At 45.6% G+C, this 23,514-nt stretch overlaps 1 protein-coding gene across 2 annotated transcripts in view; it reads right to left on the reverse strand.

Annotated features, from left to right (window-relative positions):
• Positions 1 to 1,722: 1,722 nt before the first annotated feature.
• Dusp29 (dual specificity phosphatase 29) overlaps positions 1,723 to 23,514 on the reverse strand; it is a 44,507-nt gene continuing 22,715 nt past the window's right edge. The window contains exons 3-4 of one of the 2 annotated variants that reach the window (XM_075949877.1): positions 14,827 to 15,047; positions 1,723 to 2,260 (exon numbers count right to left, since the gene is read on the reverse strand). In XM_075949877.1, the coding sequence (XP_075805992.1) occupies positions 2,031 to 2,260; positions 14,827 to 15,047 (451 nt within the window). In that variant the 3' untranslated portion in view covers positions 1,723 to 2,030. The remainder of the gene's footprint in view (positions 2,261 to 14,826; positions 15,048 to 23,514) is intronic. The other variant, XM_075949876.1, reaches the window with a different exon arrangement.

A 23,514-nucleotide genomic window follows, 5' to 3' on the forward strand; every position in this document is an offset into this window, starting at 1 on the left:
AAGTGAAAACATTGCTTATGAAGTCTTTAAACATTGTTGCTAACATTTTTGTGCCTCCTTTCTCTTAACACTAAGTCCCAGGAGTCACCAGGAAGAGGCAGGCAACATTAGGTTCTCAGAGAGGTGGGGTGTGGAAGGAGGCACCGGGTCAGCGGCTCAGGAAAGCCTCCTCGTGGGGCTGTTTGTGTGCTACCTCGCCTACACGTGAGTTCACTAATGCAAGTACTTGGTGGAAATGGAAATACTGGCTTGTCTGGGCACTGCAAATGGATAACTAATTGAAATCTGAGTTCAGAAGGGGCCATCAGGATGCTCTGATGTAAAGCCCAAGTAGGGACTACTCTGACCCCAGGTCCCTTTCCCAAGATCCTGTGGCTCCCAGGACACCAAAATCATCAAGTGAGTCCGTCCTCGGTAGTTGTCCTGCTCCAGAGTGTCACCACGCCAGCCCAGCACCTCAGCTGAGCATGGTCTCCACTCCTCCAGCCCAGCACCTCCGCTGAGCATGGTCTCCACTCCTCCAGCCCAGCACCTCAGCTGAGCATGGTCTCCACTCCTCCAGCCCAGCACCTCAGCTGAGCATGGTCTCCACTCCTCCAGCCCAGCACCTCAGCTGAGCATGGTCTCCACTCCTCCAGCCCAGCACCTCCGCTGAGCATGGTCTCCACTCCTCCAGCCCAGCACCTCCGCTGAGCATGGTCTCCAGTCTTGTGTGTGTTTGCTTTCAACTTTGCGGCAATGTTTTGGTTTTTAAATTTATTTTAAGACCCAATATTGTAGATGTAAGGGAGTCTTGAGGTGATCTCCATGCCTATGTCAGATCATTCTCGGGAGGGTCCCAGGAGGCCATCCTAACCACAAGGTCCCAAATTACCAGTGATAGGAAATCAAAACAGCTTCCCCAAATGTCACAGTGACAGCTTTACTCAGCTTCCCTGGGCTCCAGCGCTCCACTGGAAACATGGGCCCCTTCCCGGCGTCCCCGGCAGGCCTTAGGCCCTCTTGGCTCTCTCTAGAATGCCGTCATTGGTGGTTCTTCACTGCTGCCCTCCTCTCTCTAGGCTCCATCTTCTCGGGGTTCCTGGTTCTGGAAGCCACCACCCTGTTGAGCTGCTGTTTTCTTGAGTGAGGAGTGACCATCACAGCGCTCACATAACTCTCAAGAGAGACCAGCTCACAACCGAGCTCACCCGGCTGCCCTGCCCTGCGGATACTTCAGGGTGTGAGTAAAAAGAACCACCATTCCGTCCTTACACTAAAGGAAAAGAGGCATTCTGGTCCCCTAAAATTAAGTGTCTCCTGCCTCTCTTTTTCTCCCAAATTGTGAAGTTACACTCTTCCTTGTCCAGATTCACCACAACTCATCTGTGCGGTGACGGCTCCGACTGTGATGTAAGGAAGGGACTCCATGCCACCCTATACACACGCGTGTCCGCACTCATGCACATATACACAGACACGCATGCACACACGCACACACGTGCGTGTGTGCACACAGACACGCATGTGCACGCGTGCACATTCACAGACACGCACACAGACGCATGCATATGCATGCGCGCGCGCACACACACACAACACATAGGCCACCATGGATAAAGAAACATGGTTGCTCTGAGGCTTCCTCCTAAGTGGTAAAGCCTGTCTTGTAACATGGCTTGCCAGGCAATTTTCTGTGGTTAAAAAAAATCAAGTTCTATTTTAAGTTATATTTTTATAAGAACGTGATTTTTTTCTTTTCAGAGCCAAATGTTTAATCACAACACAGTGCTCACACATTAAAAACAAAACAAAAAAACTCCCTCTCCACTTCGAACTTAAAGGACAAGGGACCACAGAGCGGTCCTCATCCGAAGCCAGTTCCCCCTGCAGTTGTCCTGGCCCTTCCTGAGGAGGAGAACGGGACTTGGAGGCGACAGCTGCTCATCTTCCCTGTGTCCCATCTCCACGACCAACAAAGCTTCCGAGAAGGCGCCCATCAGCCTCCTGCTCCGGGTGCCAGGGTCTCTGATCCTCTCTCCGAGGGCCCCCTACCACCCCAGCTCACAGTCCCCTGGCTCAGCCTGTCGCCGCTGCTTCACCAGCTGCTTGTCCAGCTCCCGGAGCTGCTTCAGGAAGCCCCGGTTGGGCAGAACACAGCGGTTCTTAGCCACTTGTTGGATGGCATCCACCAAGGTCATGTTCTTGTGGATCATCAGGTAGGCCAGGACCAGGGTTGCTGACCGGCTTCGGCCCATGGCACAGTGAACCAGGATCTTACCTGCAGGTGGAGGGGGACAGGAAAACCAATGCTGAACGGGATGAGGCGTCTTAACCCACATTCATTCTCTCTGTTGTCCATAGTTTGGATTGGGCCACAGCTCCCCATCTGCAAAATGGGGACACAGTCACTTGTCTCTTTCTTTCATAGGGGTGCTGGGAAGGCAGTTTGAGTGGTAGGATTGGTGAAAGTTACACCCATTGCTCCGAAAGAGAAGGCACCAAACCTGGAAGCTTTTTCTTTTGTCTCTTTATTTAGTCATGTTTAGCAAGGTTCAAAGGTCAAAGCCTACCACTGGAGACTGACTGAGAAATCCCCTCCCACAGGGTTCCTTGATTCTCCAGAGCCACCGGTGCCCCTACCAATGCCCCTCTTCTTCCCAGAATCTGCCCAGCAAAGCGGATTTCCCTGCACACTCTTTGTTCTTGACTCCCAAACCCACAAACTTTAGATTCCCCCCACCACCTCCCTTCTCTCCCCTTCTACTGTGAATGGAAATCAGAGCCTTAAGCCTGCCGGACAACCACGGAACTGCACTCCCAGCCTTCCAAAGACCTTTTCTCTATCTTGCTTGTTTCATTTAACAGTTTGCATGGGAGAGCTCTGTATATCAGTATATGAATAGTTCTCTTTTTTCTTAAACCACCCTCCTCCAGCCATGCTGGGAATAAAACCCAAGGCCTTACACATGATACACACCCTCCAGCTATGCCCCAGGACAGTGCTTTTCAGAGCATATGCCTTCTTTCTTCACTAATGTGGGAGGTCATATGTAGGGCCTTGCATGTGCGCAGGGCCCATTATTCCATTGAGCCCTTGCAAGTAACTATTTCCAAATATTTTAATTGTTTATATTTTTGGACAAGGCTTCCCTGTGTAACCCAGGATGGTTTCAAACTCAACATTGTCCTGCCTCAGTCAGTCCCCCAAGTGCCCAGATTAAGCAATTTAAACAGAATGTGCTGGGAGAGCCCAGGATTACCCTGGATTGACCATCCTGTCTGGACTGGCGGTTCAGGACAAGGGTGTGCATGCCTTTACATCTGTGTGACACTGTGAATATGCCAGAGCTCCCACAGCCCCCAAAGGCTTTGTGAGCTCTGGACTCAGGACACATGGCAGCCTGCTGACTCCCTTCTGCTACTAACTGCCAGCTGGGCGACAAATGACAGACCTGCTTAGCCTCCTAAGCCTTAATTTCCTTAACTGTCAAGTGGAGGGGCAGAATCAGATCAGTAGTGAGGAGAACCAATCAGGATACAGTCACATGGGCCATTAGGCTTTTAAACAGTGAAAGTAAAGTAGTTTGTGTTATCATTTATAAAGAGCTGGTGGGGGACTGGACCCACAAGTGGTCACAGAGGCCTTGAAGCCTCGTGGGTCCCCCGGTGGGTGGCCTGAGGCTTCTGCTGGAGACACAGATACGCCATGCAGAAAGTTTGGGTGTAGAGTTTATTTAGTGGGTTATGGAGGGGAAAAGGAAGGGGAGAAAGTGGGGAGAAGAGAGGCAGAAGCTGCCTCCCCAGAAGAAGGCCAGACAGAGGGGGGGGGAGGTTGGGAGTGTGGGGGGGCTTGCCTCTTAAGGGGACAGGGTACCCAGGTGACAGACCAGACTGGCAGATTACAGTTTGGGTTTCTTTGTTTCGTTTGTTTGGGTTTTTTTGAGACAGGGTTTCTCTGTGTTGTCCTGGAATTTGCTTGTAGACCAGGCTGGTCTTGAACTCACAGATCTGTCTGCCATCTGCCTCCAAAGTGCTGGGATTAAAGGCGTGAGCCACCACCAAACAGCTAAACAGTGAAAGTAGTTTTATCCTGTCTTGTGCCAGGGGCACAGGATGAACATCCCAACAACTAAAGCCAAGAAGCCCTTGTCTCCACACTAGTTCTGGAGGGGGTTTTGTGCTGTGGTTTGCTGTGGTTTTAGACGGGCCATATGTATCCCAGGCTGACCCTGAATCTACCGTGTACCTCATGATATTTTAAGCTACCTAATCCTCCTGCCTCCACCTCCAGGGTTCTGAGATTACAGGCACACATCATCATACCCTGCTAATAGTACCTTTAGACATTGACTCTTTTGACTGTTAACACACATAACTTTGTTCTCATGACATTCACAAAGGCAATGGTGCCTTAGTATGAATGATGTCCCAGGTGTCAGTATGCCAGTAATCAGTGCTAAGTCCACCACCACATCCTGGGGAGGGGGCAGCCAATTCCCTCGAGAATATCGAGAATATTTTCAATGCAACAGTAAAAATGAAGTTTTATCAAATTTCAGCCCTGGGGTACACTTCATGACATATACACAAAGCACACTGGATGCATACAACAAATATTTGTCTTTGAAGGAAAAACAGTATGTCCAGTGGGCATCTAAACTTAAGTATTTGGTAGCACTCTTCTCAGAAGTAAGTGAGCAAGGCCCAGTTGTGGGGCACATGTCTCTGGTGGCCCAGCACTCAGAGGCAGAGGCACAAAAACTACTGTGAATTTGAGGACTGCTTGGTTTATCTACAAAGTTATCCAGGCCACCTAAGGCTACCTATCTGGAAATTAAAAATAAATAAATAAAGTGAACAAAGGCAGTCTGTCATTTCAAAGAAAATGTGATGTGGGTGTGTGCAAGCTTCCAGGCAGGGTTAGAATTCTAAAACTCCATCTAAACCAGGATGCTGAGTTTCCTAATACTCCAAGAGTCTCCCATTTGGACGAGTGTCACATACCTCCAATTACAGCACTCAGGAGGCAGAGGCAAGAGGATTACTGCAAGTAAAAGGCCAACCAGGGCTACATAGTGACCCCTTCTCAATAACAAACCAAGTGGGCAAATACACAAGAGCCCTAAAGGGCTGGGGCTGGTGAGAGGAAGAAACTCGGTGTGGAACCATCAGCAGTGTGCGGTGAAGGCAGCTGGGATGGAAAGGCCCACAGAATTTGGCAAACCACAATTTTCGAATGCCACGTGTAGAACTTGTGATTTGTGACTACAGAATTGTGGCAAATGAGTCGTTCAAAGTGCAAGACTGGCCGGCAGGTTTGTTTTTGTTTCTAAGACAGGGTTTTATGTACCCCAGGCTGGCCTTGAACTCCCTACATAGCTGAGAACGGTGTTCAGTTTCTGATCCTCCTGCTCCTTCCCCTTCAGTGCTGGGATTATAAGCTATGATGCTCAATTTACAGGGTGCTGGAGATCCACCAATCCATATATTATTTTTTAATGAATATTTGAAATTTTTCAGTTATTTTCAGTGGAGAAAGCTTTGATAGATATTACCTATACATAGAAAGCCTTTAAGTCTCCACCGGTGTTTAAGAGTGTAAAATGTTCTGAAACCTAAAACTGTGAGAACCAGAGATCTCGATGCTGTTCAGGCCAATACCACCCACATCCACAGCTATGGTGCACACATGGCCAGGTCCCACAGGTCTCCGCTTGGTGGCGTTCTAGAGCCCACCCAGTACACTCACTGGCCAGGACTCATTTCAGCTTTGACTTAAAACTCATTGTCATTGTCCCTTCTTTGCGGACTGATGGGGAACAGGTTTAGGAAGTGAAATGTCTTGTCAGATATCACCCACAAGGCAATGCCACAAGGAGCAGCTTAATGCAAAATGCGTTTGGGAGTCCCTTGCTGTGTGCCTCTGTGCTCTGAGGTTTGGCCTCTCTTCTCCCTCTGTGGCGGGTGTTTCCTATGGTTGTGGGATTCTCTACTGAGGTTCAACGGGTTGGGGTGTCTGGAGCTGTCTGTCTTCCCACCTCACAGCCTGATGGCTGGTGAGAAAACAGAAAGTTCTTGTGGACAATTTCTGCACAGGCACGGTTCTCTGTCCTTTCCACACCCCTCACCCCACAACCCCGCTGTCCTCATGGGATGAAACCCAGGACAGCCACAAAGGCCAGAATAAGACAACATAAGAAACAAAAGAATCCCTGCGTGGAAGGCACCCCAGTTTTCCTATCTCACTCCCCCTGGGTTGGGAAGACCTGTGCCCTGTCACCAGTTGCAAGGACCACAGGGGGCCTGGCACAGAACTGTCCTCCAGTTCATCACAATTAATGCCTTTCTTTCTCCCCCAGCCAACAAGAAGGGCGGGAAACAGCCCCTTTGTTGCTGTGCCCTCTAGGGGGCACTGGTCCACATTCTCATTCTCATCCAGCATGAACATCCAAGCCGATGAACATCCATGGTAGATGGAGTGTTCCATCTATAATGGTCTGCTCTGTCCCTTAAAGAAACAAGTCATGCCCACCTCCCCCAGCCCCCCTGATCTGCAGAGGCAAGCTGATCTTCAGCTTCCAGCCTGAGGAGTCCCTTCCTTCCTTCCTTCCTCCCTTCCTCCCTCCCTCCACCCCCCTCTCAGGCAGCTTCTGTCTCTCTCTTCTCCCCTTCCCCCCTCTGTTTCTCTCTCCCTCTCTCTGCCTCTCTCTCTCTCTCTCTCTCTCTCTCTCTCTCTCTGCTCTTCTCCCCTTTTCCCTCCCCCCTCCCTGTCATAACCCACTAAATAAATATCCAGCCTCACTCTGCATGGCATGCCTATCCATGTCTCTGTCTTGCCCACTGTGTGGCTCCCTGCCCAGGACCTGCAGTGTGGTCATCTGTCTGTCTCTCCTCATGGGACTGGCTGCCCTGTCGAGGTCTCTCACCCACCAAAGAGCTCCCTGCCTGGGACTGGCTGCTCTCGGGACCCTGCAGCCAGCTGCCTGCCACCACTTAGGGACCATAATACCATCTACCCAATGGAATGTCACAGGTAAAGGCCACCTGGCCGCTGGACAGCTCTGCCCATAGCTAAAGTGCTTCTTTCTCTCCTGTCCTAACTAAAGACTTGTGATAGATGACAGCTGTAGCCCATAGCTTTTGAGGAGCCTGAAGTCTCTGCTGGTCTTAGGTGCCCCTGGGCTCACCATTTTCCTGTCCCCAGAAGGAACATGGTGCTGTTCCTTCTTTGATGGAGGAAGGTCATTGGTTAAAAAAATAAACTGCCTTGGCCCATTTTATTGGTTAGAACATGGGTGGGTGGAGTAAACAGAACAGAATGCTGGGAGGAAGAGGAAGTGAGCTCAGAAAGGCGCCATGCTCCCCTCTCCCGGCAGACGCGATAGCTCTGCTCTCTGGGGCAGATGGCGATGCAGCCAGCCACCAGGTCAGACATGCTGAATCTTTCCTGGTAAGCACACCTCATGGTGCTACATAGATTATTAGAAATGGGTTAAGAGGCAGAAACTAATGGGCCACGCAGTGTTTAAAAGAATACAGTTTGTGTGTTGTTATTTCGGGTAATGCTAGCCAGTGGCAGGAGCTGGGTGGTGGAATGCAACCCGCAGCTCCCCACTACACTTCTTGGCTCTGGGGCTCTGTCAAGTGGACTGTTGAAACCCAATGTTGGTGGGAAACTGCAGCGGTGAAGGAGGCTTGTTCCCAGTACTTGCCTGAACTTCAAGAAACCAGGAGGCTTTATGACTGTGCTACCAGCCCTAGCAGGGTCCTGAGGTAGGCAGTGCTGTTAGTACCAAAGTTTTCTAGTTCAATTCAAAGATGACTCATAGGTGACCTCGCTTGCCCTGGATATTCTGGGTCCTTTCAAGGTTGTTCGTTTATTTGTTTGTTTATGTGCTTTTGAGATGGGGTCCTGCTACATCACTGGGGCCTGGCCTTGGACTCTCAATCATCCTACCTCAGCCTCCTTGCCCTAGAGTCTCACCAGTATGCCTAGTGCACCAATGTGTGCACCAATAGGCCTAGTGGCTATACACTTGACATATTTTATTATAGTCAATTATCACAGCTACCTAGTGGCTTCAATGAAGTTATCCTTGCCATTCTACACATGAGGTCACTGCAGAGAAGTGGCTTGTCCCAGTCTCAGCCAGTGAGTGGCAGGTCATGTTCTAAGGCCAAGCCGTGTGACACCAGAGCTTGGGCACTGCTCTGCAATGCTGCCAGTGTGTGTGCACCAGATAAATGTTTTACAAATAATATGTACCTTTGCTACATGCATTCTGTGCTATTATCATCTATTCTTTCTCTATTCAATCAAAAAAAAGGAAACAAAAAACTAAATACTGGGCACATCTACCATATTGATTTTATGACCTACTAATATTTTGTAATCTATGCCTGAAAAATGCTGGCTTCGATGAAATATTTACTAGAAGAGAAAATGCTATCATTATAAGGAGAAATTCTAAATTCGGAATTTCTAATGCATTTACCTATAAAATTGAGGTATCATGATTATCACAAATTTGAGATATGAAGCCAGCTTGGTTTTTCTGCCACATCCAATTGCTTGTTTCAGTGGTGTCTGAAAAGTGAGTTTCTGTCACTCAAATCAGCAGCCAGTGCAGGGAGATGGTTCCCTGGGTAAACTGCTCACTAGGCAGGATGATAACCTAAGGGCTGTCCCAGAACCCACGTGGTAGGAGAACCAACTCCTGCAAGTTGTCCTCCAACCTCAACAGGTGTTCACCCCTGTGCACACATCACAGATGCATGATGATGATGATGACAATGATAATGACGACGATGATGACAACGATGATGATGACAACGACGATGATGACAACGACGATGATGACAACGATGATGATGATGACAACGACGATGATGACAATGATGATGATGATGATGATGACAATGACGATGATGACAACGATGACGATGATGATGATGATGACAACGACGATGATGACAATGATGATGATGACGATGATGACAACGATGATGATGATGACAACGACGATGATGACAATGATGATGATGATGACAATGACGATGATGACAACGATGATGATGATGATGACAACGACGATGATGACAACGATGATGATGATGACAATGACGATGACAACGATGATGATGATGATGACAACGACGATGATGACAACGATGATGATGATGACAATGACGATGACAACGATGATGATGATGATGACAACGATGACAATGATGATGATGATGATGACAACGATGACAACGATGATGATGATGACAACGATGACAATGATGATGATGATGATGACAATGACGATGATGACAACGATGACAACGATGATGATGACAACGACGATGATGACAATGATGATGATGACGATGATGACAACGATGATGATGACAATGATGATGACGACGATGACAACGATGCTGCTGCTGCTGATGATGACGACGATGATGACGATGATGATGATGACGACGATGATGATGATGACGATGATGACAATGATGATGATGACGATGATGATGATGACGACGATGATGATGATGATGATGACGACGATGATGACGATGATGATGATGACGACGATGACAACGATGATGATGATGATGCTGATGACGACAATGATGATGATGATGACGATAATGATAATGACGATGATGATGATGATGATGAAATGTCTAGAAAGGCATACCTGCCAAGTCTGTGACCCACAAACCCTACCTGCTGTTCATGCCTGTGCACCCTCATCAGCACCACCTTCCTTGGGTTTAGGGACTGCCTTTGCCTGTTCCCCACTCACTGGCTTGGAATACAGGGAGAAAGACTTCCTACTCCATCCAAGAGATAGAGGATGTAGAGGTCTTCAGAGAAGGCAGACAAGGTGTGAGTCCAGCAGAAAGGAAGGGGACCTTATAATACTTGGGGACAATATGGCCTGGCTACAGCTTAGACACACCAGAGAACAAAACTCCTTCCAGAAATATGATTTCATCTATAATCATACCCACGTGGTCTGTAGTGTGCATTCGTGCGTGCATGCATATGTGCATGCAAATGGAGCCCAACGGTTAACCTCAGATGTTGTTCCTCAGGCACTGCCATCTTGTCTTTTGTGACAAGGTCTGTCACTGGCTTGGAACTTGGCCTGTAGGCTCAGCTGGTTATGGGCCCCAGCCTGTCTCCAAATCCCCAGCACTGTTATTACGAGGGCAACATCATCACATCTGGGGTTTTGCTTGTTTGATTTATTTGTTTTTTCACATGTGATCTCAAGAGAACTGAGATCCTCAGGCTTCTACTGACACATTGTTCCAACTGAGCTGTCTTCCCAGCTTGGATTTATTTTCCAACTCTTCATTTGTCCTGAGACAGGGTCTCCCTATGTAGCTCTGGCTGGCCTAGAACTTGCTATATAGATCATTTTGGCCTCAAACTCACAGAAATCCATCTGCCTCTGCATCTTGAGTGCTGGGATTGCCTTCTTCCTCATCCCCTTCCACCTCAAGTCTAAACAGTGCATTACTGAGCAACGTTTGCAGTCCCTGTGATAGAATTTGTGAAGACTTCAAAAGTAGACCAGGGCCTGTTTAAGACAAAGAGTGAGTGCCGGGCAAGCTGTGGTATCTGGAGCAGGTGGTATCTGGCGTTTCCAGATCTCGCTCTCTGTTAGATGCTCCAGCGTCCACCATGAGTATCCACACTAGGCTCCCTCGCAGCACTTTGTCCTTTCCCCAGTGAAGAAGGTGGAGTTTATGTGTGTCAAATCTTTTAGCCAGCTTGCTTGCCTCCACTTCCGTAATGATCGGTGACTTTTAAATAACACAGTCAACAAAGAGATACTCATGTGAAGAACAAAAGAGTCTTCCATGAGGCTGGGGTGAGGGGAGGGCTCTTCCCTGCCTCTGATTAGTTCTGTGACCCTGGGCACACCCCCTCGTTTCTCAGAGTCTGTTTTCTCAGCTACCAGGCAGGACAGCAGACTAAGTTACTGCTGCTACCTAGCCACCATGATGGAGGTTTCCTAGTTCTTTCAGAAGGTCAAGTTGACATAGAATAGGGGCAGAAGTGGACCCCAGAGGCTGGTGACCAGCTGTGGGTATAGCTCCATGGCTTGACAAAAGATAATGTCCAAAACCAAACCGGATATAGTGGTATAAGCCTGTAATCCCAGTACCAGGTGAGGCAGGAGGATCCTGAATTCCAGGATAACCTGGGCTATGTAACAAGACCCTGTGTCAAAACACAAAATAAAACATGATAAAGAAAAACGAGCCAGGTGGTGGTGGTACACACCTTTAATCCCAGGTCTCGGGAGGCAGAGGCAGATGGATCTCTGTTTGAGCCGGTCTGGTCTACAAGAGCTGGCTCCAGGACAAAGCTACAGAGGAACCCTGTCTAGAAAAAAAAAAAAAAGAAAGAAAGAAAGAAAAAAGAAAAAAAATGAAAATCACACAGCATATGCAGTGCGTGGGTTCAGTTCCCAGCATTATAAAACAATAGGATCAAATTAACAAAATAACAGGGAGGGTGGGCATAACTGGCAGTGAGGGTGGGGTATAGGGGTGTATTTTGGGCTGGGACTTGCCAACAAAGGGCAAGAAAGGCAAGAGGGAAGAAAGAGAATTATAGTTATATTTTGTTTATGATCTAACAAATAGAGCTTGCCTGATGATCAGAGTGCAAAGCAGGCACACTGGCCAGCCTTACAGACCACGCAGTGGGTGCACACACATGTATTCCCAGCAGGCACACTGGCCAGCCTTACAGACCAGGCAGTGGGTGCACACACATGTATTCCCAGCAGGCACACTGGCCAGCCTTACAGACCAGGCAGTGGTGGCACACACCTTTAATCCCAGCAGACACACGAGTTGGCCACAGAGGCCAGGCAGTGGTGGTGCAAGCCTTTAATTTCAGCACTAGAGAGGAATGTAAGGCAGAATGAGACAGGAACTCGTTCTCTTTTCAGTTTGAAGATTTCGTAGAGGTAAGAGCTCTCTGGTGGTTGGCTGCTTTGCTTCTCTGATCTTTCCGTTTGAACCCCAATATTAGTCATGCTACAGAGAAAGGCCTGCTTTGGGGCCAGACTGTCCATCAACACTTCTTACATCAGGAGTATAATAGGAAACATGCAACCCAGGTCTGGCTCCCAAATGCCACAGCGGTGCCCCTTAGTGCTGCAGTGCGTGATTCCACACTATCAGGCCACCCCCAGCTTGAGACAGACAGGTCCAACACCTGTCATCCGCTTCTCCGAGCGTCTGTGGCAAGTCTGGTGCTGGAGCCAAGCTAACGAGCCTTCTCTTTTGTTCCTCAGACCACTCAGGACACAGGTGACAAGTGGATGATCCCGGTGACATCTTTGTTTGCCCTCTGCCGGCACTTGACATGTGAACAGCATGATAGTAAAATCCAGATCGAAGGTTTTCCCTGCAAAGTCAGTTCTGCCACACTGGCATCGATTCTCCCAAGAAACGCAGGTGGGGGCTGAACAGCAGCTGCCCCCTTCAAAGGGAGACACAAGGCTGTCTTCACCCCCATACCTCTATCCCACCGCCACACAGACAGCACCGTCCATTCAGTGGACGCTCGGTTCTGAAGAGTTGGCATTTCAGACCCTGGCTTGCGGAAGTCTTTAGACATGCAAAATTCAAAGGTCATTGAGAATGGAGCCCAACCCCCCACCCGCCGACAAGGTCTGCTCCCTAACCCCAGGCAGCTTGTTTATGGGCACACTTCACCTGTGCGTTGTTTCCTGCGCGCTCTCTGACTTCACTACGCACCCTTTCTCCTTGACCCACCCTTTACTGGGTGCTTTCACGCTCCCGGTCTAACACCAGCCTGATGCTTTTTTGCTCCAGAGCCTAAATCTTTTCCCGACTTGGCAGTGAGGGCAGCTTCTCAAACAGTGTCCTGGGATACAGTAACAAGCTTTCATCTGAGTATATCATACAAGTTCAAAGTCGGAATATCTTTCTTTTCTTTTAGGACCGGAAACTTTACAGTGAGGAGGTTCACGTGCTGGCATAGTTCCTCGCTATCAAGTGCATCCACAGGCCTCCTGCGCTCCAGGTTCTGCGCCAAGCGCTTTCCGGACCCCTCCGCTGCTCTTCATCTAGCAGCTCAAGGTTCATACCTCCATCGCTGGAGGAATCACTTCACTACGGAGTTTTGTGAGGAGAAACTGAACCCGGCCTTGTCTTGTCCAAGGCCTGTCAGGCCCCTTCCATTAAGAGGGAGTTCTAAGACATAAAAATGGCAACTGAGCACATGAAACAGATATTGAAGGACTGGATTGCTGTACTGTGTTACCTGTCTGCCCCTCCCCCACACACAACCACAAATATGTTTTCTGTTAACTTCGAATACAATGAGGTGAATTTTATCTCACGGTGAGGAGTCAGTTCAGTTGCTTTTTTGATCCTGTGTGGAAACTCAGAATGTACAGATTACAAAAAGACATCCGTAACTAGAATCACAAAAAGACAGCTCAGAAATTATTCGTCCCTCCCTCTAATCCAAGCGCACTGGCTCTGAGGTTTTTCATTGCACAGTGTCTTGGTCCAGAATGTTGACAAATTTTGTGGGTGACTGTGACTGGACGTGGGGCTAATAGTGCCATCAGGGTCCACGGGCTGGAAGACTTGGCCTAGGCCTAGCCCCAGGTTGCAAGTTCTGAAGCAGGTCAGTTGGTCAGCGAGCCTTGGAATTCAGGCCTCTTGTGGCAACAAAGGCTTCTTTTCAGTAACTGGATACCCTGAGTTATGTGATGACTCCCACAGGGGTGTGACTCATGAGGCTGAAGTCAGAGCCCCGACTAGGCAGGTGATGTCCCTGTGGCCTCTGTGGAATGTACTGAAGCGCACCCAGCAGCAGTAACTGCATATTGTCTTACCCTTGGTGCCCTTCTCTCCAAAATAGACTTGGAGCTCCCGCTGCAGTAGAGCAGCCAAGAGTGCATTTAAAGGGCAAGGATCAGCACTTTGACTTAAAAGATGGATAAGTGAAACCGGGACACTGCGGGCGCAACACCCAGACCCTCTAGTGTAGTTCATACAAATAGTTGAGGCTCCTCAACTTTTAGACACTGCGGGAGCAACACCCAGACCCTCTAGTGTAGTTCATACAAATAGTTGAGGCTCCTCAACTTTTAGACACTGCAGGCGCAACACCCAGACCCTCTGGTGTAGTTCATACAAATAGTTGAGGCTCCTCAACTTTAAGAAGGTGCGTGTCTTAGGGGGCAGTACGTGGGTTTGCGTGATTAGCAGAAGTATTTCAAGTCTGTTCATGGGTTCTCAAGAAAGCCAACTCCTTAAAAATTGAAGCCTTTGGCTCTGGTCCAGTTTGGGCCCAAGCGCGACTAGCGTTTTGGCTGCAGTTCCCATCTTTGAGGACTCTAGACCACCCAAGGCCTTTTTAAGGATGGATGGCCTTTCCTTCATAGACAGACTCAGACCAAAAGCCCGGCCGTGTAAACCTCCGGCTTTTCTTTCCCGACAGTGGCTGTCAAGCCCAGAACCCCAAAAGCAACGTAAGTGGCGGGGCAGTTAGCTCAACCAATCCCTGCCGCCGACAACCCTCAGCCTCAGGGCACCAGGTTTGAGAATCCCTACTACTCTCCACGCTGCTGGCAGGAGGGAGGCTTCTTCCTGGGGAGGGGCCTAAGTATGGGGGCGTAGCCTTTTCCCTGAGTTGGGGGTGCGGATCTGCCTTGGCAGGGCGGGGGCGGGGCCTCGGCTTGGGGGCGTGCTCTATGCCTGGAGGCGGTACCTGTCGGGTGGGGCGGAGCCTCAGCCTGGGGGGCGGGCCTGGGCAGGGCACAGGAGGAGAGTGTCTCTTACTGTGGTCGTCTCGGAGCGCCGAATCAATGAAGGCTGCAGCCGAGTGGAAGAAGACGCTGAGGTCGAAGCTGGGCACGTCGTCGGCCTCGATGCCGTGGTACTCGATGGCCATGTCGCGGTAGTAGTCTGGCCCAGTGTTCACATTCCAGCGGCCGTGCGCAGCGTTCAGCACATGGGTGAAGCCTGCTTTCTGCAGCCCATAGCGGTCCAGTGCTGTGGCCCTGGGGCAGGGAGAAGGGTCAGTCGGTGAACACCAGGTACTTCGGGAGGTACACGGCTGTCTTTGCAGGACCCTGAGCCTTCCCAGTACAAGGAGATTACAAGGAAAGACCCAAAGAAGTCCCTCTCTTCCTGAGCCCCAGGCCGCTGAGCACTGTCCTGGTGTTTCAACTGAGAAAGCAGTCCCCAGGAGAAGGCCCTGGCTACTTTCACTTTGCCCTTTACCCTTTACCCTTTGCCCTTTCACTTTGGATCATTCACCTAACCCTGCAGTTGCTGGGGCTGGACCTGCCAGATCTCCCCCTAGGCCACTGAAATAATCTGGTCATCTGGGTCTGTTCATCTGTTCACCGAGCCGCAGGAGAGCCTTTAAAAGAGGCCTTTAGTCTGAAGCCTCCATACATTTATGGGTTTTAAAGTCATAGCTTAAAAAACTGCTTCAAGTGGGTGGTTATGTGGGAGGATTTCGTTGGGGTTAGATAAAAGTCTTAGATTGATGCTTCCAGGGTTGGAGGACACACTGTGGGTGAAGACTGGATGCTCTCTTGACCCCTTCGCCTAGTTGGGCTTGCCTTGTTTTAAGGACTTAACTTCCTCCAGGTGCGAGTCTTGGTTTTCAGCAGAATTTCTAGGAACAAACCTAAGGTCGCTTTGAGGTAGTTAGCCTGAGAATAGAGCTAGACAAAAAAGGCCATTGGCTGGAGTGTCAAGAGCAAGCAGTTTTTCCTAAAGGGAGTGGGGGGGGGCGAAGGGGGGGACCTACTACAAGGATGAGCATTTGTTTACTGCACGCAGGGGTCAACAATGAGGAGAGGAAGAGGGAGGCGAGGCAGACCATGTCAAGGAAATACCACAACCTAAGGTGTGGACACTGAGGATGTCCATGAAGGAAACCATGACTTCTGATGTCAGTCATTTATCCCCAAGTAATGATGGGGATTCTTTGGTGTGCTCATGGTGCAGAAAGAACAGGTTGATAAACCAAGGTCTCCGGGGAAACTTCGGTTCTAATAGGTGTAGCAGATCCCAACTGAACAACGGGAGCCGTGAGACACTAAGACCACAGGACACAGTATAGCGTGACCATGAGACTGCATTCGGAAGGGTGCTCGGCAGAGGCCTCTGTGATGGGTGCGGTACTGGAGGCCTTGGAGTAAGGCAGGAAACAGACTGGGGCAAGAGTGTTTCATCCAGGCTGAAGGGATGGCGAGGAAGACTGGGAAGGCTACCAGGCTGAAGGACTGTGCGGGCTCGGTGGGTCCTGTAGGCCACAGTGAAGAGGAGTTTGGATATTACTCTGGCCGTAGATGGCTTCAGAAAGGAGGTGAGCGTTGTTTAAAAGATCGGTACAACTGATGTGTGGAGGCAGATGGATTGGAGGGAGATGAAAAGTAGAAGCAAGAAAGGCCTGCTCTTGTGAAAGAGAGGAAGGAGACATGTTCTGAGGGGTATCTCAGCAGACTAAATGGGAATGAAGGAGGAAGAGGAGACCAGAGCATATGATGGGAGGGGAGGAGCCTGGGACCAGAGTGTATAATGGAGTGGGGGGGACGGGGAGAAGAGACCAGCGTGTATGGTGGGGGAAGAAGAGAGGAGGCAGGGACCAGCATGTATGATGGAGGTGGAGGGAGGAGGAGGGGTCTAGAGTGTATGAGGGAGTGGGGAGAGGAAGATTTGGAGGGAATATAGGCTTTGGTCTTAGAAGTGCTTGGTTGTCAGGATCAGTATCTGGGGGTCAACAAGAACTTTAGGCGGTGTTTGGAGAGAGTGGTAGGGTTCAGCTTTAAGAAGACATGTTCTTCAATAGCACAGAGACCAGCCCACTGTTCAGGGAAGGGTAACAAGGTGTCAGACCTCAACACTAGAGCGCCAGAGTAACATTAAGCTGTCCTAAGTTATTCTGCTGCCAGGATAAATGCCATTATCAAAAGCAACCTGGTGAGGAAAGGCTACAACCCATCAGCAAGGGAAGCAACAGCTTAAGACAGGAATCCTAGGTAGGAACTAAAGCTGAGACCATAGAGGAGCCCCAGGCTCACAATCAGCTACCTTTCTTACACCGTCCGTCTGCCTAGGGCTGGTACCACCCACCGTGGGTTGTATCCCCTCCATCAATTGGCAGTTAGGAAAATACCCCCACAAACGTTCCCACAGGCCAGGCTAATGGAGGCAATGCCTCATCTGAGAGTCTTCCCAGGTGTCACTAAGCACAGTGAGGTCACCACCTCTTCTGGCCTGCAGGCATACACGCAGAAAGAATATTGTATACATAATAAATAAATAAAAATATTTAAAAAAGTGTTTAAACTGCAATAAACAAGGTCATCTAAAAAGGACTGTAAACAGGGCGTTCCTAAGAAACAATGTTTTTTCTAAACCTAATGCAAACAGAATGCCCCTCCCTTCAGCATTATGAAGTAGATGTTGTGGCAAGGGCAGGCATTGGACTAATGAATGTAGGTCAATTATGGACAGTCAAGGTAACCCTTTGCCATCAGGAGATACCTTGAGGGGACTCTTGTAGGCTCCTATGCCAAATTCATTACCATCGTTTCCTATCATTTTGGTGGAAACTCCTTCCCAGAGGAATTAAAGAATCTAATGCCTATTGTAAGAAGCCATACTGCTCTGGATGATCGAGCAGCTATAGAAGAGAGAATTGAAAAATTAAGAGAAACTGTAAAACAAATATTTTGGAAAATTCTATAAATGAACAAAGACCAAAATTAAAAATACGAATAAATGACATTGTCATTGAAGGTCTTGTAGATATAGGTGCAGATGTAACAATAATTGCACCAGAATATTGGCATCCAAATTGGAATCTTCAGGAGATAAATATTCATCTTCTAGGGATCAGAACGTTATCTCAGATAAAACAGAACATGAGATGAGTCAAATGTATAGGGTCAGAAGGACAGAGAGAAAAATTAAAACCTTATGTGGCTAACATAGCAATGAATTTATGGGCACGTTATTTGTTACAGCAATGGAATACTCAAATTAACAGCCTCCAATCTTAGAAATAAACCACAGATTAATGTATGTTTCTTGGAAAAATATTAGAAGGTATTATAAATATCAGTCATCAACCATTCAGTTTGTACAACAGCTGCTGATCTTTCAAAGGCACCAAAAGCCCTACCTTTAAAATGATTGACAGACAAACCTGTATGGGTTGAGGAATGGCCTTTAGCAACATAGGAACTACGGGCCTTAGAATGCCTGGTACAGGAGCAGTTAAATGTTCAACATATTGAAGGATCAACCAGTTCTTGTAATTCTGCTGTATTTGTTATTAAAAAGAAATCTGGAAAATGGTAACAGATCTAAGAGCTATTAATAATGTGATTCAGCCAATGAGCTCTCTACAGTCTGGAATTCCTTTGCCTTCTCTATTACCTAAAGAATGACCTCAACAAGGCATTGGTGGTGCATGGTTTTAATCTCAGCACTTGGGAGGCAGAACAAGGCCAGCCTGGTCTACATAGCAAGTGCCAGGACAGGCTCCAAAGCTACTCAGAGAAATTCTGTCTTGAAAACAAAAACAAAAAAGGATTACCTCTTGTAGTTATTGATTTAAAAGATTTTCTTCACTATACCTTTACAAGAAAAAAGACAGAGAACAATTTGCTTTCATGTTGCCAACTTATAATAATTCTCAACCTCTTAAGAGATATCAATGGAAGATGCTCCCTCAGGGAACGTTAAATAGTCTCACTCTATGCCAATATTTTGTACATCAGCCATTGGAAATGATACATAAGCAATTTCCTCAACATCTTACTAGCTGATTCAAATGTACTTTAGAAAGAATGTTTGAAAAAGTAAAGAAAATTTGCCTTGTGGGGGATTACAAATTACCTGTGAATAAATACAAACAGGAGATTCTGTTAATTACTTAGTATATAAAATAGGTTTACAAAAAATTAGACCCCAAAAGGTGCAAATTAGAAGAGATCAATAGTGGACTCTTTTTTTTCTTGTTTTGTTTTGTTTTTTAAGACAGGGTTTCTCTGTAGCTTTGTAGCCTGTCCTGGAACTAGCTCTTGTAGACCAGGCTGTCCTCGAACTCACAGAGATCCTCCTGCCTCTGCCTCCCAAGTGCTGGGATTAAAGGTTTGCATCATCACTGCCTGGCCAGTTGTGGACTCTTAATGACTTTCAAAGATTGCTAGGAGACATTTCCAGTCTACAGCCCGCTGTTGAGGTAAAAATGATGAACTGAGTAATTTGTTCAAAATCTAAATGATGATAAGGACTTAAATAAACGAATTATCAGATGAAGCTGAGAGAGAATTGGCTTTTGTGGAAAAGAAAGTACATGAAGTACATGCAGGTTGTTTATTTCTAAAGCTTGATTCCATTTTGATTGTTTTCCCTCTATGCATTCTCCTACTGGAATATTAATGCAAAGGAAAGATACTGTTTTAAAATATATCTTTTTTTTACCACATAAACAGTAAAAATTTAAAAATTTGTATGGGAAAGGTCTCTGACTTGATTCTAAAAGAAAAATTGATACTTCATCACTTAGCAGGTATAGAGCCATCAGAAATTGTAGAACCTTTTACTAATGAAGAAATTGATAAATTATGGGCAGAAGGTGAATGTTGGAAAAGAGCTTACAGTATTTTTTTTTGGTGAGAGATTAACAACAAATATCCCAAAAGCAAGGGAATAATTCAATTTATAAAGAAACTAACTGGAGCCTTCCTCACATTGTATGGGAAACACCAATAACTAGCACCCCTACATCCTATACTGATGAAAATGAATTAGGAATGTCAGGTTGCAAATCAGAAAATTTGAGTAAAGTGGATCTAAGCCCTTATGATTCTGTTCAAGAGTAATAGTTATATATTATTCTCATGGAATTAATGGATTTTATGGGACCTCCCAACATAGTTACTGATTCACAATATGAAGAAAGAGTTGTTTTGCATATTGAAACAAATGAATTTATAGCAAATGATTCAGAATTGACTTTTTTATTTATCCAATACAAGAAATAATCAGGATAGGAATCATCCTGTATGTATAAAACACACATCCAATCACAAATGGGTCTTCCAGACCCTCCAGCATAAAGTAATGGAGAAATTGATCAATTATTGATTGGAAATATTATGAAGGCCTCAGAATATCATTTTTAAAAATCATGTCAATAACAAAGATTTAAAAAAAAGACTTTTTTATCATGTGGCAACAAGCAAAGGAAATTATAAGGAAATGTCCTACTTGTTCTTTATATAACCAAACTCCACTACCTGGAGAAACTAACCCAAAGGGCACTCAAAGGAATGAAATCTAGCAGATAGATATATTCCATTTTGTAGAAATTGAAAAGTTAAAACATATACACCACACCACTGATACAGGATTTAAATGGGTGACTGCTATGGGGCAATGGTCTTGTATCCTGTCACTTGTATTATTTTAATAAAACACTGATTGGCCAATAGTCTGTAGGGAGTATAGGCAGGAAGTAGAGGTGGGACAATGAGAACAGGAGAATTCTGGGAAGATGAAAGACTTAGTCTGCAGCCATCACCCAGATGCAGAGGAAGCAAAATGAGAAGGCCTCACTGATAAAAGGTACCAAGCCACATAGCTAAAACAGACAAGAATTATGAATTAATGTAGGATGTAAGAGTTAATAATAAGCCTGAGCTAAGAGGCCAACCAGTTTATGATTAATGTAGACCTCTGTGTGATTTCTTTGGGACTGAACAGCTGTGGGACCTGGAGGGACAGAAACTTCTGTCAACAGGTGACTGCTTTGAGTTCAGAAAAGTCTGATTCAGTAATCACACATTTGCTAGACTTTATGGCCATCATGGGTATCCCTGCACAAATAAAGACAGACAATGCTCCAGTATACGTCTCTAGTAAAATGAAACAGTTTCTTGCTTGTTACAATATAAAGCATATTACAGGTATACCACACAATCCTACAAGGCAGGCAGTTATAGAAAGATTAAACTGAACTCTAAAGGATATGCTAAATAAACATAAAGGGATAATAAAGACCCCTCCCAGAAATAGATTGCTTAATGCTTTATTAGTTTTGAACTTTCTAAATGCTAATGAGGAAGAAATGACAGCTGCAGAGAGACATTGGGTAGTAGGAAAACCTACGGAATTAAATCAGCCTGTATACTTTAAAGATGTGCTGAGCTCAGAATGGAAACCAGGATATGTGTTGGGGAAGGGGTTTTGCTTTTGTTTCCACAGGAGAAGAAAAGCTATTTATGGATACCATCAAAATTGATAAAGGTTTGATTTGAACAAGAGAGACCTCTTGGTTAGAAGAGGTGATAGTCCATCAACCAATGTGATTATTCAATCTAAACTAACTTATATGATATATGATATAACTTATCAAAAGGAACCTCCCCAAAGTTAAGGTTGAGGCAGGGCTTTCTTTTTGTCTTTTCAGAAGAATGAAGGCATCTAGCTAAGGAATCTGAAGGCCACTGGATAAATGAGATGTGTGAAGAAAGGGGCAAATCATCCAGAAAAAAAATGCCCCAAGAAAAAGGAGTAAATTGGCCTAACAGCATATCACATCTCCAACAAGATAAAATTTCATAAATCTTCCCAAATGTTTCTGCTGTTCTCTATAGACATATAATGCCATCAGCCTTTTTACAGGCCCAGTCCAGTTAAAAATTTAAGCTAACTTTGGAGTTGGAGTGTGGCTCTCTCCTTTTCTAAACTGAAGCATACTTGTTAAAGTAAAATCCAAAAATCTCTGTTTAATGTCAGAATAGTTCACCTCATATGGGACAGAATAAAAAACAAAATGAACTATTTTACTGCCACTAATCTCATGATCTTTTGGTTTTAATTTGACTCTTTAAGATTTTTCTTAAGGTATAAATATATCAAAATTTATAAGATTTATATATGTATATAAATATGTATGTATTTTAAACTTTTTTCATGATATTAATGGTCATATAGAGCACTAACTAATCCTAGAAAAAGGCTTCATCTAGCTTCCTGTACATGATTTCAGATCTGAGTCTCTATCAGGTAACTAGGAATTAAGTCTTTGTACTCTGGATGTACATAACAAACACGGATCCTTAACCTCGTTGAGATCTGCTGCATATGACATTTAAAATGTCTAAGTTTTCTACAGTGAGCCACGACCACACCTAACAGTAACCTTGGATATTTGTCGTTGTTTAGGGGGGTTGGTTACAAGTTGTTATTGGTAATGGTCAGGAAAGAAGCTGAACAAAGGATTAGATTTGGGGTTATTGTTTTGAAAAGAAAACAGGGGATATTATAGATATGGTAAGATAAAAAGGTAGATTATTGATCTACTTTGAAAAGAAAAAGAGGGGGCATACAAAAGGATTAAAAGGTAGTTTGTTGAATCTACTTTTAAACCAGAAAAACAACTACTAGTTTTAAATATTTTACCTTTATATAGGTTTTTGTATACTGATTCAAATTTAAGATTATTTTTGTTAGAACATACTATACATACATTTCTAATCTTGTTCAAGGTATTGTAATTATGCAACTCATTTAACAATGCAATGCAAATTTCTAGTTCTTAAAAGTTATCATTATCAACTGTTTAGGATCATAATGAAATGCAGGTTAGAAGTTACTACAATCAAACTTGTTGTCATATTAGGTATGTTTTCAAGGTCAAACAAAGATATGTTTTAGATAGACACGTCATCGTCAAACACTCCAGAGATCTACAAAATATGGGATTGAAGATATTTTAATAACATAGGTTCTTTTTTTTTTATATTGAGACATGTCTGCTCCTGGTAGCACCAATCTACTTCAGAAAACATAATGGACATTGAAGAGACTTCATATGGAGTTTATCTACTTTGTGACAAAAGTCTGGGCAAGAAAATGTCTTGGCTGCTGATTAAGTAAAGTGACTGCTAATCTTTGCCAAGACAAGGTAGGCCAGCCCTTTGAGAATATTCTGCTTCAAAGAAATGTCTCTCTGATATGCTAGGCTGGTTGGCCAAAGACGGATGCCCCAATGTTACAGAGGAAACTTGGGTGACTGCCCAGACAGTCAGCTGTTTCTGTTATTTCTCACATTTTCTGGAAGTCTCTTGCTTGCACTTCCTGCTTCCTCGGATAATATTTCCTTCTCAGATCTCTGATGGAGTTAAAGATTTTATAGTAGTTATAGTTTTCCTTGTTACCAGATTCAGAAAAGAAATTCACTAAAGAAATGTAAAGTGTATTAGGTTGAAAGACACAAAAAGGTAGTTTTGGTAATGCAAGTTAGAATAGAAAGTGAATTAGGTACAACCTTTTGGACTCACCAAGATCGGGTAGATAAGGAGTATTTTCTCTGAATTTGTCAAATGCTAGTTACATTGTTGATGTAATTATTGCCTGTTTATATTGTATGTAGTTATTATACTTAATGTATATAGTTTTTCTTATATCAGTTATAACCTTTCATTTACTTTA

Source organism: Microtus pennsylvanicus, chromosome 15 (assembly GCF_037038515.1).
Source record: "Microtus pennsylvanicus isolate mMicPen1 chromosome 15, mMicPen1.hap1, whole genome shotgun sequence".
Lineage (NCBI taxonomy): Eukaryota > Metazoa > Chordata > Mammalia > Rodentia > Cricetidae > Microtus > Microtus pennsylvanicus.